The 16935-nt window shown below is 42.5% G+C and overlaps 1 protein-coding gene across 1 annotated transcript in view; it reads right to left on the reverse strand.

Annotated features, from left to right (window-relative positions):
- The window catches only part of LOC130122748 (acetylcholine receptor subunit alpha-like), a 40213-nt gene extending 23587 nt beyond the window's left edge, over window positions 1-16626 (reverse strand). The window contains exons 1-2 of the mRNA XM_056291754.1: window positions 16587-16626; window positions 8539-8693 (exon numbers count right to left, since the gene is read on the reverse strand). Of these exons, the coding sequence (XP_056147729.1) occupies window positions 8539-8693; window positions 16587-16626 (195 nt within the window). The remainder of the gene's footprint in view (window positions 1-8538; window positions 8694-16586) is intronic.
- Between the last annotated feature and the right edge of the window lie 309 nt (window positions 16627-16935).

Consider the following 16935-nt stretch of genomic DNA (forward strand, 5'->3'; position numbering starts at 1 on the left):
TTCATTCACCTCTTCGATGATATCATCCTCAAGCATTTTGTCTAGTTCTGGTTTACAGCTTCTATCATTGGATAAGGGACTCTCCTCAAACCCTGACCTACAGGTGAGACTTTCTCGACGGTTACTCTGTGACTGTAGCCAGTAATCTGTCCTAGTCCTTTAAAGAGTGACTCCTATTCTTGTGCTAACTGACCAAATCTAGCGGTCTGGTCCACTGCATTTATATTTACATTTCCTCCAGGAGTCAATATCTTTAATGCAAAGCATGATGTTCTGCCGATCAGTGTTTCCACGTTTCCTTTAATAACATAAACCTTTTCTGTTATGACATTGTCTTGCCATGCCAGTTGTGCTTTAAAGTGACCTAGACACTTTAGTGGAGTCTTCTGGCCATAAGGATAGAATCTCTTCTTAGTCTGTTTCGGTTCAGCTTTGTGTGAAAACACTTCCTTATTAAAGATGTTCTCCTATGAGGGTTCTTCCACTTTGCATGTCTATTACCATCTTATTCTTTTGATAATTTATTCTTATGATTTCTTTACCTTGTGGATCTATTAGATGTATAAACTCATCAGAGTCTGAGTCTGAAGGGTCCTCCACTGCTCTTACTGGTTTACACGTTCTTTCACGTTTCTTTTCTTTTTGCAAGCTATTTTTCTTTCTGCACACTCGTGCATAATGTTCAGTTTTCTTGTAATAACGGCATTTCGCTGTTTTGGCTCTACGTTCATCGGCTTTATGAGTTGCTAGGCCACACCTGAAACACACGGTGTCACTGTTGCATTGTTTTTCGTCAGTGCTTTTTCTTCCGGTTCTGTCTGCCTGAGCCGCCCTTGCATTTCTAGTGAGGGTAACATGGATGTCTCTAGTCTTGCTGCTACCATTGTTTTGTGAAAACACTTTAGACTTGGCGTGTGCTGCTTCAAAAAGTCTAGCGACATTGAGAGTGCTTTCTAAAGTTAGTCCTTCCTCCTGCAATAATTTGTCCCGCTGTCATTTCATTGCACACTTTTCCACTATTTGATCCCTCAAGCATGTCGTCTTCTAGTGTGCCAAATTCACATGATTTGGCTAGTTCTCTCAAAGCATTAACAAAGGCATCAATAGATTCCTTAGAGCACCGAGCGCTCAGTCTAAACTTGTGTCTTTCCAAAACCACATTTCTCCGTGGCGTGAAATACGTGTCAAGGGCAGCTACTGTCTGAGCAAACGTACCTTTTACTCCCGCAAAGATCCCCTCAGTGGGCGCACCGATACAGTGCCATAGAGTAGCTCTCCGTAATGCATCCTCTGCATCCACAGATCCACTGGCTATTTAAAAAAAAATGTGTACGATTCCTTCCATATTTTATATTCCGTGTACAGATCCGACGCTTCAAGGTTCGACGGGGGAGGCGGATATCGCCGAACACATGAGGCTGCCATGGTCCCGATTCCCGACGCCAACGACTCGTGGTCTCCTATTCGAGTTCGTTTCATACGTATCAGTTTGAGGTCGTTGCAATTCTCCCCTTTTTATCATCGTCGCCAATGATGTGCCACCCAATAAAGAAACAATACTTATTTTTTAGCTCTCTTTACTGTCCATCCTCTCACTCCAGTACGTTCTCTCCCCCCTCACATACTGTCTCTGTTGTCGCGATATCTTCCACTTCACTACATATTGTAACGTGCATGGATAAGTAGACACGCTGGCCACTGGCTCGCGGGTCTGACCCTTTAGTCGAGCGGTTAGCGATGTCTCCTGCGGTGCGGGCGATACGGATTCGCTTCCCGGCCGCGGCAGTTCCTGTGGTTGCGTTGTCCCCCGAATTCGTTACAATATGCTGTAGGTTTTTAAGTCCAATCAGCGTAAAACTACCCCCCCCCCAAAAAAAATAAATGTAAAAGTTATAAATGAACAAGTTCCTCTGGTTGCAGTCAAAACAGGAAGTTTTGCATATCTCGACAACAATCAGTCCCGTTAACACAAAACTCAGCTCAGTTGTATCCCATGTCCCACCCAGGCTCTGTGCAAAATATGGCGCCAATCAGCCACTAAATGGCGCTTTTTCACAAAATTGTGAGATAAGCGAAATCTGTTTTTGTGATGAATGTTGCAAGGACTAGTTATAACGTAAGAAATACATAGAGATATATTCATTGTAGCTGTAGTTTGTGGACATAATTTTAACATTAACAATTTCAGGATCAATGTCTTTTTGTGTAAATGTGATCAATTAATGTCCAATTTTCTGTTGTTCGTGTGGTTACAATTTGACTGTAAGCTTGATATTGCATGATGTTTTACTGATTTCGAAACAAGTGTATTAAATAACCCACGATTAAATATGCCTCCTGAAAGCTGTTTAAAATTACAAACTAAAGTAGTCAGATTTTTTTTTTAATATATAGGCCATTTTTATGATGGTGGTCTATACAGCACTATGAAATTGTGGTTCATAGGCTGAAACATTATGGCTTTCAAGTCACTACTGGCAACATGTAGAATGATACAAATGGTGAGTTTTTTTTGTTTTGTTTTTTGTATGATAGAAGCCAACACCACCACGTTGTTCTTTCTGTAAACCAGAGAAAATTGCCATGTTGCTGTATGATTTAGACCTGACTTTAAAATGAAATGTTCATCCTGGCATTACAATATTATTATGTGGTACATTGTGTTGCAACCATGTTTCTATAATATAAATGATGTCAGCGTCCAATATCCTGTGATCATGTTTTAGGTCTGTCATGTGTACATCTCTAGACAATGAATGTTATGTAACTGGCCTTCAGAGAAAATGTCAGTCTTGTTAATGGGGCCTCAATATATTTTTCAATTTTCTGTACATTAAGGTCAATGTCATTTTTTGAATCTTTGGCAGTGGCTTTAAAATCTTGAATAATGTTTTCTAAAGATGTCGCTCGACTTCAGGCTACATGTGCTCGGCCAGCCGAGAAAATTGGTTTAAATGACACCACTGTTTTGTCTGACGTTTTTTTTTTTTAGATTCCACTTACCCAATTTACCTTTTATAACAAATTTAAACCACATGAATGCAGTACAAACTACCACTACTACTTTCGGCTGCTCCCGTTAGGGGTCGCCACAGCGGATCATCCGATTTATGATCCGCATATTTGATTTGGCAAAGATTTTACGCCGGATGCCCTTCCTGACGCAACCCTCCCCATTTGTCCGGGCTTGGGACCGGCACCAAGGATGCACTGGCTTGTGCATCCTCAGTGGCTGGGTGCAGTACAAACACTAAACATTATTTCCATAAATTAACAATTAATTTTTAGGTCAAATCACTTTTGTTCAGTGTAAATAATTTTAACTTGCCTATCTACATTAAATATTTGTCTTTGGGGCCGTCCGGATAGCGTAGCGGACTAGTCCGTTGCCTACCAACACGGGGCTCGATGGTGCGAATCCCAGTGTTACCTCTGGTTTGGTCGCGCGTTCCCACAGACACAATTGACCTTTCGCAAAGTCCCGCCCCCCTTAGTTACTGTTGCTATGCCCGTCAAGCATTTCAGAACTATCCAAGAAATAGCCGGAAAACACCAAAACATGAAGGAAGAAATCAGCGCATTGTTTGGGTAAAAGTAACAGTAATAATGCGTTACCTGTATTGGCTATCAATAATAGCTAGTAGCAAGCTTAGCTTGGAGCAGACAGGTATTTTTGTTGATTTTGGATGGATTAAGCTGGCCATGGGGTCTGCTATACTGCGAAATCTATTGCCGACATCGCGCTTCTTGCTTTCTGGGTTTCGGGAAGGGGAAAAAAAATTACACCCCCTCCAAACTTTTCAGATATCTAGTATCCAATTTGCAGATCCCATAGGCACACCGTTTCAGCATTTTGTTGTGCGTTTGAAAGCTTGACGGACCGTTGCTAAGGTAGGATTGGACAAGCACCGTTCTGGGGTGGTACTTTGTGAAAGGTCAATTAGCCGTGTCTCCGGGTGGGATGTGGATATGTGTCCTGGTCGCTGCACTAGCACTTCCTCTGGTCGGTCGGGGTGCCTGTTCGGGGGTGGGGGGGGACTGGGGGGAATAGTGTGATCCTCCCACGTGCTACGTCCCCCTGGTGAAACTCCTCACTGTCAGGTGAAAAGAAGTGGCTGGCTACTCCACATGTATCGGAGGAGGCATGTGGTAATCTGAAGCCCTCCATAGACTGGGGTGGAGCATCGACCGGGATGGCTCGGAAGAGTGGGGTAATTGACCAGATACAATTGGGGAGAATAAGAGGGGGGAAAAAAGATTTGATTTTAATTTTAGGTGTACCTTTCCAATACTTTATTTGCCATTTATATATTTTTGCTAGATTGGAACTATTGCACAAAAAAACAAAACAAAAAAACAAACAAATAGAATGACAGCTTCACCTTCGGACACCTGGCAATTCATAAAACCTAGTGGCCTTATTATTGAAACTTGTACTATAAATATCCTGTGTGACACTTAGCTGCACTTTCACCCTATCCTTGTACCAATACAAACGATATATGACGCTCGTACTGCAGCTGTTTAACCTCACTCCTCAACACCTTTAAAGCCCCTCTTAAGCCTCTCTGTGCTGCTTCCAGATCGCAGCTTTCATCAGGCCTGTGGACCTGCAGGTCCGACTTGCGTGTACTCCAGGCCGCCGGGTGCGACTTGCGCAGGGGGCTTGGACCCCATTAACAGATGTCTGCAGGTCTAGTTTTGTTTGTATTTTTTGCATTCAGTATAGCACGTTACCCATTTGAAGGTTTGTGTCACGACCTATTTCACACTAGTGAGTGCCATCCCGCGACCCCAATTGGGATAAGCAGCTTGGATAATAAATGGATGGAGCGCTATACCGGCAGCCATACCAACATGTACCCTGGCTCTGCCAAATGATGGAAGATAAGCAGGTACGGGCTTGGCTAGTACTTGGATGGGAGAGCTCCCGGGAAAAACTGAGTTGCTGTCGCAAGTGGTGTTGGTGGGCCAGTAGGGGGCAGTCTTCCCTCTGGTCCTTATAGCCATCCATCCATCCATCCATTGTCTTAACTGCTTATCCTGCTCTCAGGGTAGCGGGGATGCTGGAGCCTATTCTAGCAGTCATTGGGCGGCAGGCGGGGGGACACCCTGGCCAGGCCGCCACGCAGTCACACAGGGCCGACACACACACACATAGGGACAATTTAGGTTTCCTCCCACAGTCCAAAGACATGTAGGTCAGGTGGTCCTAATAAAAACAACAAAATATCAAATCCCAGTGCCGTGAAGGGGACACTGTGCTGTAGGACAGTGGTTATCAACCTTTTTGGGGTCCTGGACCCCCTGCGTATTTTTGATCTACCCTGAGGACCCCTCCACCTGATCTTGGGGGAGGGGGGTTGCAATTTGATAGAAACAGTAGAAACTGCATTTTAAATTGCATTATAGCATTTATTCACTCTTTGGGGCAAAAATAAGAGCTTTCAGTTGCAACTTAGATATAGTTAACAAAACAGAATTCTTATGCAGTAACTTTCAGATATATGTAACAAAACAGAATATGTATTCAGTAACTTTCAGATATATGTAACAACAGAATTTTTATGCAGTAACTTTCAGATATATGTAGCAAAACAGAATATGTATTCAGTAACTTTCAGATATATGTAACAACAGAATTTTTATGCAGTAACTTTTAACAATGCAAACGGGAGCAAGATCTCTTATTAAAATACAATAAATTGCACTTGTGAAAAAGATGTAATTACAGAATAAAGTCCTGTTACCCTTTATAGTTTAGGTAGATAAAGGTCTCAGTCACATTTGAGTAAAATAATCCTATTTCTATAAATGTCATAGGATCTTTTTTTAAAGATATTTTATTTTCACGGACCCCTTGCAATTACACCACGGACCACTAGGGGTCCGCGGACCCCCCCGGTTGAGAAACACTGCTGTAGGAGATGCCGTCCTTCGGATGAGACATTCAACCGGGGTCCTGACTCATTGTGGTCATTAAAGATCCCGTGTCACTTATTGCAAAGAGTAGGGGGGTTCCCGGTGTCTGGGCAAAATTCCCAACCTGGCTGTCTCCATCTGGCCACCTAATCATCCCCCCATGTAATTGGCTCAATGATTCCTCCTTCTCCACTTCAAGCTGATGTGTGGTGAGCATTCTGGTGCAAAATGGCTGCCGTGCGTCACCCGGGTGGGTGCTACACATTGGTGGTGGTTGAAGTGAGTTACCCCCTTCAATGTGAAGCACTTTGGGTGTCTAGAAAAGCACTATATAAATGTAATGATGATGATGATGATGATGATTATTATTTCTTTTGTGTTTCCTGTTTAACATCCTGTAGAGCCGGGTCCAAACTATGGACATGAGGCACCATAGGGCAGATGTCACTTGATTGACAGTACTCGTCGTAATATGTGGGCTGTTCCAAGTAGGGCGATCTTCTGTACTGCACTGATGTTGATTTTTCCTGGGATAAAATTGGTCAACTTTTCCATTCCCTTCTTCATGAGTCCTAGAGCTGCGATGACCACTGGTGTTGTTTCAGTCTTCATTCCCCACATCCTGTTAATTTCAATCTCCAGGTCTTTGTACTTGGTCAGCTTCTCTGTGACTTTCACTGAGATGTTTTTTTCGGATGGTATTGCCATGTTGATGAGCATGCACCTCTTTTCCTTCCAATAAGCCCGATGTCGGGCTTATTGGCTTTTATCTCTCTGTCAGTGTGGATGGGCATGTCCCAGAGGATGGTGACATCATTGTTCTCAGTGGCCGTTTTTGGCTGATGTTCATACCACTTCTCAGTCGTCTTGATCTTGTAACTCCTGCAGATCTTCCAGTGCAGGTGTGCTGCTGCCTTGTTGTGTCTGTAAATGTATTCGGGCTTTGCCTGTTCCAGGCAGCCTGAGACAATGTGTTCGATGGTTTCTTCGTACATTCCATGGATTCTGTATTTTGGGTCTGTTCCATCCTTGATGATGCGATGGTGATAGGATCCGGTTGCCAGGCTCTGGTCTTGTGCAGCGATTATCAGGCCCTCTGTCTTTACTTTCAGCCCGGTGCTCCTCAGCCACTGGTGTGTCTTTTGTTGGTCCACGTCTGCACCTTTCATTTTTTTTGGGTACTTTCCGTGCATTGCTTTGTCCTCCCAGGTTTTTTTGCAGTTGCTGCTGGCCATGGTGTTTTACCTTCTGCTTCACTCGTTTGGTATAGATGGTAGTTGCCTCATTTTCTGTTGGTGGGGTTTCTGGGACATCAAGCTCTTTCTTGAATTGTGCAGCTTCTTTATTGATGGAGTAGATCTGATATTTTACTATTCAGAGGAGTGGGTCATCTGTTTTTGTCAGGTATGCATCCAGCCCGATAGTGGTAGTCTTGAAGGTCAGTTCGAGTTGGATTAGACCTCGTCCTCCTGAAGCTCTTGGTAGGTACAGCCTGTCGACATTTGCTTTCGGGTGGTGCGTCTTCTCCATGGTCAGCATCTTTCTTGTCTTGGTGTCTAGTCTCTTGATGTCATTCAGTTTCCAACTGATGATGTTCAAGCTGTACGTCACTGCAGATATCGCTAGTGTGTTGATAGCTTCAATTCTGTTAGCCGCATTAAGTTCGCTCTTCAGTACCATACATACTCTCCTGTGGTACTGTTTCTGGATCTTCTCCTTCATGGTTGAGCATTGTATGCCGTCTCCTTCGTTCACTCCTAGGTACTTGTATGTGCTATCTTGGTCTAGCTCTTTGATTATGGTGTCAGTGTCAAGGTCTAAGTCTGCAGTCTTGGTAATTCTTCCTTTCTTGAAAGTTATTATTATTGTTATTGTTATTATTATTATTACCACTAATGAAGCTTGATGAAAGAACAGCCATCCATCCATCCATTATCCAACCACTTATCCTGCTCAGGGTCGCGGGGATGCTGGAGCCTATCCCAACAGTCATTGGGTGGCAGGCAGGGTGACACCCTGGACAGGCCTCCAGGCCCTCACAGGGCCCACACACACCACACACACACACACACACACACACACACACACACACACATTCACTAGGGACAATTTAGCACAGCTGATTCACCTGACTTACATATCTTTGGACTGTGGGAGGAAACCAGAGCACCTGGAGGAAACGCGCACAGACACAGGGAGAACATGCAAACTCCACACAGAGGACGACCTGGGACAACCTCCAAGGTTGGACTAACCTGGGGCTCGAACCCAGGACTTTCTTTACTGTGAGGCAACCGCGCTAACCACTGCACCGCCATGTAAGAGCAGCAAGTGTAAAAAAAGAAAGTAACAGCAGAAACACAGAAACCACATTCACCTTGCAACACACAGTACAAATACACACAAACACACACCCACACACTAACAAAGGGTAACCAATCACCGAGTTATGATTTCTTTGCTAAGACATGCTTCACACCCTTAACAGCTCACACACAGTCATGGGCCCCCATCGTGACAGTGACACAAACATAACACTCACTGTCACCATGCACAGACCCACTCACACACATATGCAAACACACCAGAATTCTCTCTCTCTCGCCTAAACTTTACCACACTGATGAGCTGTATTAGCTGCAGTCCAACGGTGACGACAACAGCCTCTTTAAAGTGGTTGACAGGACGGACGATCTTGTTATAGCCGGTAAACAGGTTCTTCACTAGACGACTTTCATCTTCTGAACCAAATACCACACCTAGGACACACACACACACACACACACACACACACACACACACACACACACACACACACACACACACACACACACACACACACAAGGTAATCAATCAATAAGTTACCTTGTTTGTTAAGTTTCTGTTTGGCTCTTTGCAAAGACACATTTTGCACAGTGAAAACTACCCTTGACCTGCACGTTGACACAGGGACAGTAAAAATTTAGACAGTTAATATTGCCAACTGTAATATGATTAGCTACAGTACTGATCAAATTAGCAGCAGTTTATCAGTTAAGCTTGGAAAGTAAGCATGTTCAAGGGAAGACTAAGACAGGCATAAAATGGTTTGCAGTGCGAAAAAACAAACAAACATTATGCAGAGTGTCAAAAATAACGCTGAGGTATTTTTCAATAAGATGGCAATGCTCAGGTGGACTTTTACCTTAAAAGTTTTGTCTTGCTTCATCAAAAATCATGCAAGAGTCATATTGAACACGCCAACAACAAAACAAAACAAAAAAACAAAAACAAAATAAAACACTTGATTTAAAAATAAACCAGTTTCCCTGAATATGCCATATTTGCTATAAAGCTTCTATTCAGGCATTGTGAATTTTAAAAACCTAACTTGATATTACAAGACAATATCAAGTATGTCTAAATGGAGCATCCGGGTAGTGTAGCGGTCTATTCTGTTGACTACCAACACAGGGATCGTCAGTTTGAATCCCAGTGTTACCTCCGGCTTGGTCGGGCATCTCTACAGACATAATTGGCCATGTATGTGGGTGGGAAGCCAGATGTGGGTATGTGTCCTGGTCAATGCACTAGCACCTCCTCTGGTTGGCTGGGGCCCCTGTTCGGGGGGAAGGAGGAACTGGGGGGAATAGCGTGATCCTCCCAAGTGCTATGTCCTCCTGGCGAGACTCCTCACTGTCAGGTGAAAAGAAGTGGCTGGCGACTCCACATGTATCGGAGGAGGGACATGGTAGTCTGCATTCCTCCCCAGATCAGCAGAGGGGGTGGAGCAGCAACTGGGATGGCTCGGAAGAGTGGGGTCATTGGCCGGATAAAATTGGGGAGAAAAAGGGGGAAAAATCCAAAAAGAAAAAATAAGTATATCTAAATCATAAACGCTTATCGTTTCTCATCTTCTCCATAGCAGCCAAAAGCTGGAGAATAAAGAGGGTGACAGGAAGTTTGAAGAGGAAGTGTGGTTGTTGCAGACCAAGCTTTTAGAGGATCCATACCAACAAATACCACAACAGCTGTTGTACCTCGTAGCTTTAATGAATGATTAACAATACCATTCCATTTTGAAAGGTCAGAGGTCAGAAAACAAAACCAATCAATCATCAGTGAACAATGGACACCAAAGTAAAAACCGGCAGCAAGTTTTGGCCAAAATTTACTTTGTCCTTGCGTTATTGTCTAGGGCCTCTGTAGTCTGATACTTTCTTTTCGTACAACCAGGGTCTTAGTGGCAATTTGAGTAACAGAGAACAAGCTGTTGTTTGGATCCTCAGTTGTTCTGTTCTAAAAGTGTGTTCCATTATGTTTGTGGTAAAAGAGCATGTGTTCAATTTCATGGATCAGCTGCACAAAAGTCATGGCAGTAAGAGCTGCCTATGGATACCGTCATGTCATTTTACACTGCCTTGCAAGTTTTCATACCGGAACTGAGTCCACAGCTGAAGCATGAGAGGAGCCAGCAGGCTGCAGTGAACTGTAATGCACACGCCAAACATTTCCCTGGCTTAGCAACCTGAAACCCTCGGTGAGACTATCACAGATGTCGGGACATTGAAGACAGTGAGAGAGAGGGAAAACGAGTTGGGGAAAGAGGGGAAATGAAAATCGAACAATATAGAGATGGTCAGAGAGAGAAGGACAAGGGGTGATTTAGAGATACAAAGAAAAAGGGAGAATTAAACATTGACAGAAAGATATGATTGGGGTGGGGGGGGCAGGCAACAGACACAGAGACCATGTGACTGACATTCCTTACTGGTGAAAAGCCTCTTCACCGAGTATCCCATAAGCTATCTCAGCAATGTATTCATTGTCTGTTTCAGTTTAGGTCCTTGAAACAAATCAAGTCGGGGTGCTAAAAGACTGTTTGGGAAACGAGGCCCTGGTCAATCCACTCGGCATTAAGAGTGGATCAGTCAGAGTTCAGCAGACTTGACCTGCTTTTAACACCTCTTTATGTAATTTTTTTTCCTGCTCTAACCTTACTTTATGAGTTCACATTGAACAGTAAGCCCTTGAGCCTTGTCTTAGGAACATTTATGCAAGTTAGTTTCAGTCAGGTAATCTGACTGGTCCAACATCAACGTCTAGACTTGCTTTGTTACTGGCTATGCCAATACCTGTGGCGGCCATTGGAGCTGGCTCGTGATCTTTCTTGTTTTATCCTGATTTTATCCTTATGCATGTATCATCATCATTATTTCTAGAAGTTTATGAATTTCTGTTACAAGAAAATCATCATTCCCACAAACATTCTCTCCATCACTTATCAATACTTTGACTCTACTAGGCTCTGCCAAGATCAAGATGTGCCCTGGACAGCTGCCATAGTGTTGCTTCCCCCAGCTGTCCATGCCTGATCCTGTCTGTCGGTGGATCAACAATGTCCTGAGAGACAGGGTACAGCATGTGAAACACCCCCCCCCCCGCCACCAGGACTGGCATCTCCCCCTCTCCCGGTCACCTCAATGTCAGCGACTTAACAGTCACTTCTATGTAGCCCTTCATGTTCCTTGGATCCACAATCTCCCTGCATTTCAAGTGGCAGGTCAACATAGATTTGATCTTCCAAAAAGCACAGGAAAAGATGTGAATCTTGTGGCAAATGAAGAAGTTCAACCTGCCACAAGGAATGATTATCTAGTTCTAAACGGAACCCACTGAGCTCAAAACTCATCACCTCTGTAAATGTCTGGTTGGGGGGGTCAGCCATCTTGCGGGACAGAGCCGGGTAGGGTAAGTTAAGTTAAGTTAAGTTAAGTTAAGTTAAGTTAAGGTAAGGTAAAGGTGAGGTAAATGTACTCATCAAAACCTGCCCTCTCCTTGGGTACCTCAGGGGCTGTATCATGAGGTATGTCAACTTGGTGCTAAGAATATTCCTAAATCACACTAGAAGTTCCTTGCTAAAAGTTTCTTCTTAAAACCAAATCAAGAAGCTGCTGGGACCAACTTTTAGTAGAATAAAGTACAACATAATTCATTTGAGTGAAGTTTTAAGCTAAGAGTAAAGGGTAGGGTTGACCCTGTTGCCATGGTAGACGTCATATTTCACGAATGTGCTGAGTTACTGTGCCCACAGTGATTGGTTGACAGGGGACTGGTCTGCATCAGCTAATTCTTCATACCAAACCTATCTGAAGTTTGGATTGGATGTATTTATGCATGCTCAATAATCCAGGTAAGGAAATAACAGAAAGGTGAATCAGTTCATCTGGACACAATGTTTATTGAGAGCAACGTTTCATCAATCAGTACAGTGCATAACATCACACAATTGTTGTTTTCGGTTGTTACACCACTGTATTGTTTATAAGGGTGGGGATACCTGCGGTCAGTTGAGACTGAAGAGGTCACTAGGATGAGTGATGAAACATTTCTCTCAGTAAATGTTGTGTCCAGATGAACTGATTCAACTTTCTGTGATTCTGATCAGATGGGTTTCCGAAACACTTAAGAAGGGATCCCAACATGGCCGATACAGTAGACCAACAATGCAATGGTGGGATGAACAAATCATATTTCCACACAAAGAATGTATTCTGAAAGAAAATGTAAGTGCTGCTGATTACATACATGGAAACAAAAATACAATATTGGCGTAATTAAGTTAGCTATATTTTTGGGTAATTGATGCAGCCTCTTAATAATTACCGGATAGGCCTTGAAATGCAGCCTTTTCATTTATAATGAAAAGCATGGCTGACAGGAACAAACCTGATGTATCACCGTGCAAATGTAAATGTAAACCAAATTGGATGCAAGACCAGCTTTTACTTCTTGCACAAGTTATCCATGAAAAGAAAGGGACCCGGGATCAGCTTCCAGTCTAACAGAAGCAGCTGCTAATAGCAGCAGCCATTTCTGGGACTTGATTGGACTTTGATTTGCTTTTTGTGACTTAAGAGTCTTCTCAACTACCCTTAAAGTTTCTCCTGGTATTACTTTATATTTATGTGACATATGGGTAACTGTGATATGAAATCTCTATCTCTTTCATGGATGTTCTTTACTGTGACTGTTGCTCTGTCACTGGTGCCAACAGTTCTTAGATCTACCTCACACTTGCGTGTACATATATGAGCAGGACCCAGATTTGATTTCCACAGCTGCCTTGCCAGAGCCTAAATTTCTCCCTCATCACTAGTCATTCTGGATAATGGTGAAAGCAAAGTAACTTCAGTCATTTAGGAAATCACCAAATTGCCCTTTTTAAGATTATCTGAAGTAAAATTTTGAACCTTTTTTACCATTAAGATGCCTCACGCAGGAGACCGACTATTTATTTGATCTTAATTTAACCTTTATTTTATCAGGAAGGTCCCGTTGAGACAAGAAGTCTCATTTTTAAGAGTCCTGAATACATTACCAGATTAGGTATTTGCAATCACTCTTGTAAATGCTTTTTTTAACTATGTAATACGTATAATGTATGTCTGTGGATTATCTGTGCGTCTGTCTATGCTTAAACTGTATATGTTTATTTTTTTGTTGTGCACAGGTGGTCCTTGAAAAAAAGATCCCGATCTGAGTGAGACCACCTGTTTAAATAAAGGATTAAATAAATTAAGATTCCAAATTTCAACCTTTCTTTTGGGTAAAGGAAATGAGTAGGTACTGAGTTATGAGTGTTTCAATTAATCCCTACCCACCCATAAAGAATGTCTCGACAGTTGTGAGCACTCTGGTGCTGCCAACAGTCAGCCTGGCACTTGCATCACCATTGTCATACCCACACATTGCAAAAGCCCTATCAAACATTGCTGCTTTGATCTAACCCTTCAGAGTAGTACCATGCTGCTAGCCAAGCTGACCCAAGTCACATCCTTTCCATATTATTTCTAGATTCCTATTCACCCTCCACCACAAGTGAGCAGGCGAGAATATAGGATTTAGTGTCAGTTGACCAGCAGGAGCAGAGCATGGAGAATCCTCTGCATGCCTGTACACTCTCTCTCTCTCACACACACACACACACACACACACACACCTATATGCCTGTAGCCATGGGCCTTCTGGCTCAAATAGTGCCACATGAAGTTAGTTTATTTAGTTATTTAGTTAGTTGGTGTATGATTTCCTTTTTCATACAGAAAAGGGACAGACAAAAAACGTTTGAGAAATTCTGTGTTTGCTTAAGTGTGTGTGCAGATTTCTCAGCATTGATGTTTACTTCCCTAAGCTTCTCTCTCTCTTTCTCACTCTCTCTGCCCCCCACCCATTCTGTCTCTCTGTCTGTTTCTGTCTGTCTGTTGTTTGCCTTAGCACACTTTGATGTAGCCTTAGGCAAAAATAGAAAGAAGGCGGGACAGAGAAGCCACTTGGAACTGTCAATCACCTCCTGCTCTAAACTCCTGCACCTCTCTTTCTGCATAGTGCCAATTGCTGCTGTACAATCACAGGGGAAAAAAAAAGAAAGAAAAAAAAAAGGAGATGAATCCCTCCATGCTCAAACATCAGAATGAGAAGTTAAGGGTTTTTGACAGAGACTCTTAGAGAATTTCAAGCTGTGTTTTTGGTTGTGTATGGCACAATGGGCAATTATAAACCAATGATACCCAGTTACTTCTTACCCGCTAAAAGCTCTGCAAGGACAACAGTGCTATGTTGTCTTGGCCCTTAGGCTTTGAAGCATCCTGCCTGGGATGCTTTGGTCAGAAAGCATCGGAGCCATCATAGGGTCAAAACTGATTTTTAAAAGGAAACAATCATGATTTTCAACAGTATCTGTCTCTATATGTTTGAGAGATAACACTCTATTACCAGCCATAGAGCTGAGCAGTCTTCTGTATTTCTTTGAAACACTGCTTAAATTGTGTGGAAAAGTGACATCACTGGCTGACAATTTATGAATATGAAAACTCTTACTTTGCAAAATGAAATATTATTATTATTATCATTATTATTATTATTATTATACAAATTTCCTTTAACTTCATGCCACAATACAAAATAATAACCGGACCCATTCCTTGGGCCTAGGGTTAGAATGAGGTAGAAGTCTATTTAATGGATTATTATTATTATTATTATCAACAATAGTAGTAGAAGTTGTAGTAGTAGTAGTAGTAGTAACATTAGCAGTAGTAGTAGTGTTATTACAACTATTATACTGATCAGTGAATGTTAATTGTGCATTATGAATGTTCATATGGCTATGTGGAGGTGGGCAGTCCTACACTAATTCACGTTGTGCATCTTAGTAGCATTGGCTTTGAGTGCAATGTTCAGGTAGTATCAAGAAGACTGAGGCTAGGTCTCACTGCACTTGTCACTCTGGGCAGATAAGTTTATTTTTTGATTAGTTAACCTAAGTGTATTAACACACCTCTGCTAATGCATTGCAAATGGATTTAGACTTAAATCCCTCCAAAAAAAGTATATCTGAGAATATTTCCAATAAATACATTTTTTGTAAGCACTCATTCAATCATTGGGCCCAATAATCAAATGTCCTTTTCAGGAGCCTTACATTCTCTGAAGCAACAGTTCAAGTCTTTTCAACTTGACCTCACAATAATAACAGACATTTTAGGACATTCCATCCCACGTGCAAAATTTCCCTCATTTCTAATTATGTCCCTACTATGCTTTTTAAACTGCAAATGGCACAATAAGATGGCGAAGGCAATCCACTTTATCTTACACATTTTTTTCATCATTCCCTATGTTGAATGAAACATGCAACTAGGAGTGGCAAAATTTGATTACTTAAGAATCAAAATGGTGGCTAATCCTCACTTTGGCGTTGGCGGCGTCCCAAAGCAAAGGTGAACATTTATATATCAAGGCCTTTGACGTCTACCTTTGGGACATAGAAAGGGCCATGAGCCAGATGTCAGTGGGGGGTGGGGGAAAAAAGACTGAAATGACTGCAGGGTAGAGATTGCTCACCAGGTTTAAGTAGAGAGATGAGTAAAGGCCATTGGGTGATGGAAATATATTGTAGTTGGGGGGGGGGGGTCCCACTGAAAGACCTACGAGACACCTTTCGCCAATGAAGGCAGACTAAAATACCAGATCAAGATGTAAACCTTCGAGGTATTACTTTATACCAGTAGGTAACTAAATAAATTAGTAAACTAATAAGGACTTTATATACATTTATCATCATGTCCATATCGCCCTTTCTCCTGTGTCTGTGGTGCTGGTTAGCTTGACGTACCAACTGACCCTCTGGAGAGGACACTAGTTCATCTCTAGAGCCCACGGATTTGGCAGGCATGCAAATCAACTAGATAACACAAATATCCCCTCAATTTAAAACGTAGCTGACATAGATATGTCTCTTTCACAATAGCTGAGATATCAAACAATAGCCGCTCATCCATTAATCAGAGAACGATTTTTTTTTGGTTCCCCAGTGAGAGACATCATTTAAGGCCTTTATTGAAATACATACAATAATCTGTGAGGCAGTAGGGAACACATGCAGCTCTAACACACAACTAAGAAATCAGGGAATCAGAAGGCTGAACGAGGAAACTTGAAAATACGTATCACCAACCCCTACACACACACACATACACACACACACACACCAGTACAATTAGACACAAAATACACACACACACACCAGTACAATCAGTCACAAAACACACAGACACACACACACCAGTACGATCAGACACAAAATACACACACACAGTAAAACTTACCAGTAATTGTACAGAAAATCCATGCCAGCAGGATTTGGACCTTGGAAAGGTTCATATCTCCAGCAAGTAATTGAAAATGAAAAAACCAAAACACAAAAAGAATCCCCCAAACAACCACAGCATGTGTTTGAATATTCTACGACTAGTTTGTAGTTTACTAACTTATCAGCTGAAATCACAGAGACACAAACACATGCACCAATTCCTGTACTGTGACCCTCTGGTTCAGTAAGGGGTGGGTAGGTGGACCAGCCGGTAAGTGATAGGGTTCAGGCTGTCCTCTCTTGACGACCTGTGCCCCCTCCCCACTTTAAGATCTCTCAGCATACTGCATGGCATGGACGAGACTAGCTGGCAGTGGGGG

This window comes from Lampris incognitus, chromosome 13 (assembly GCF_029633865.1).
Source record: "Lampris incognitus isolate fLamInc1 chromosome 13, fLamInc1.hap2, whole genome shotgun sequence".
NCBI lineage: Eukaryota > Metazoa > Chordata > Actinopteri > Lampriformes > Lampridae > Lampris > Lampris incognitus.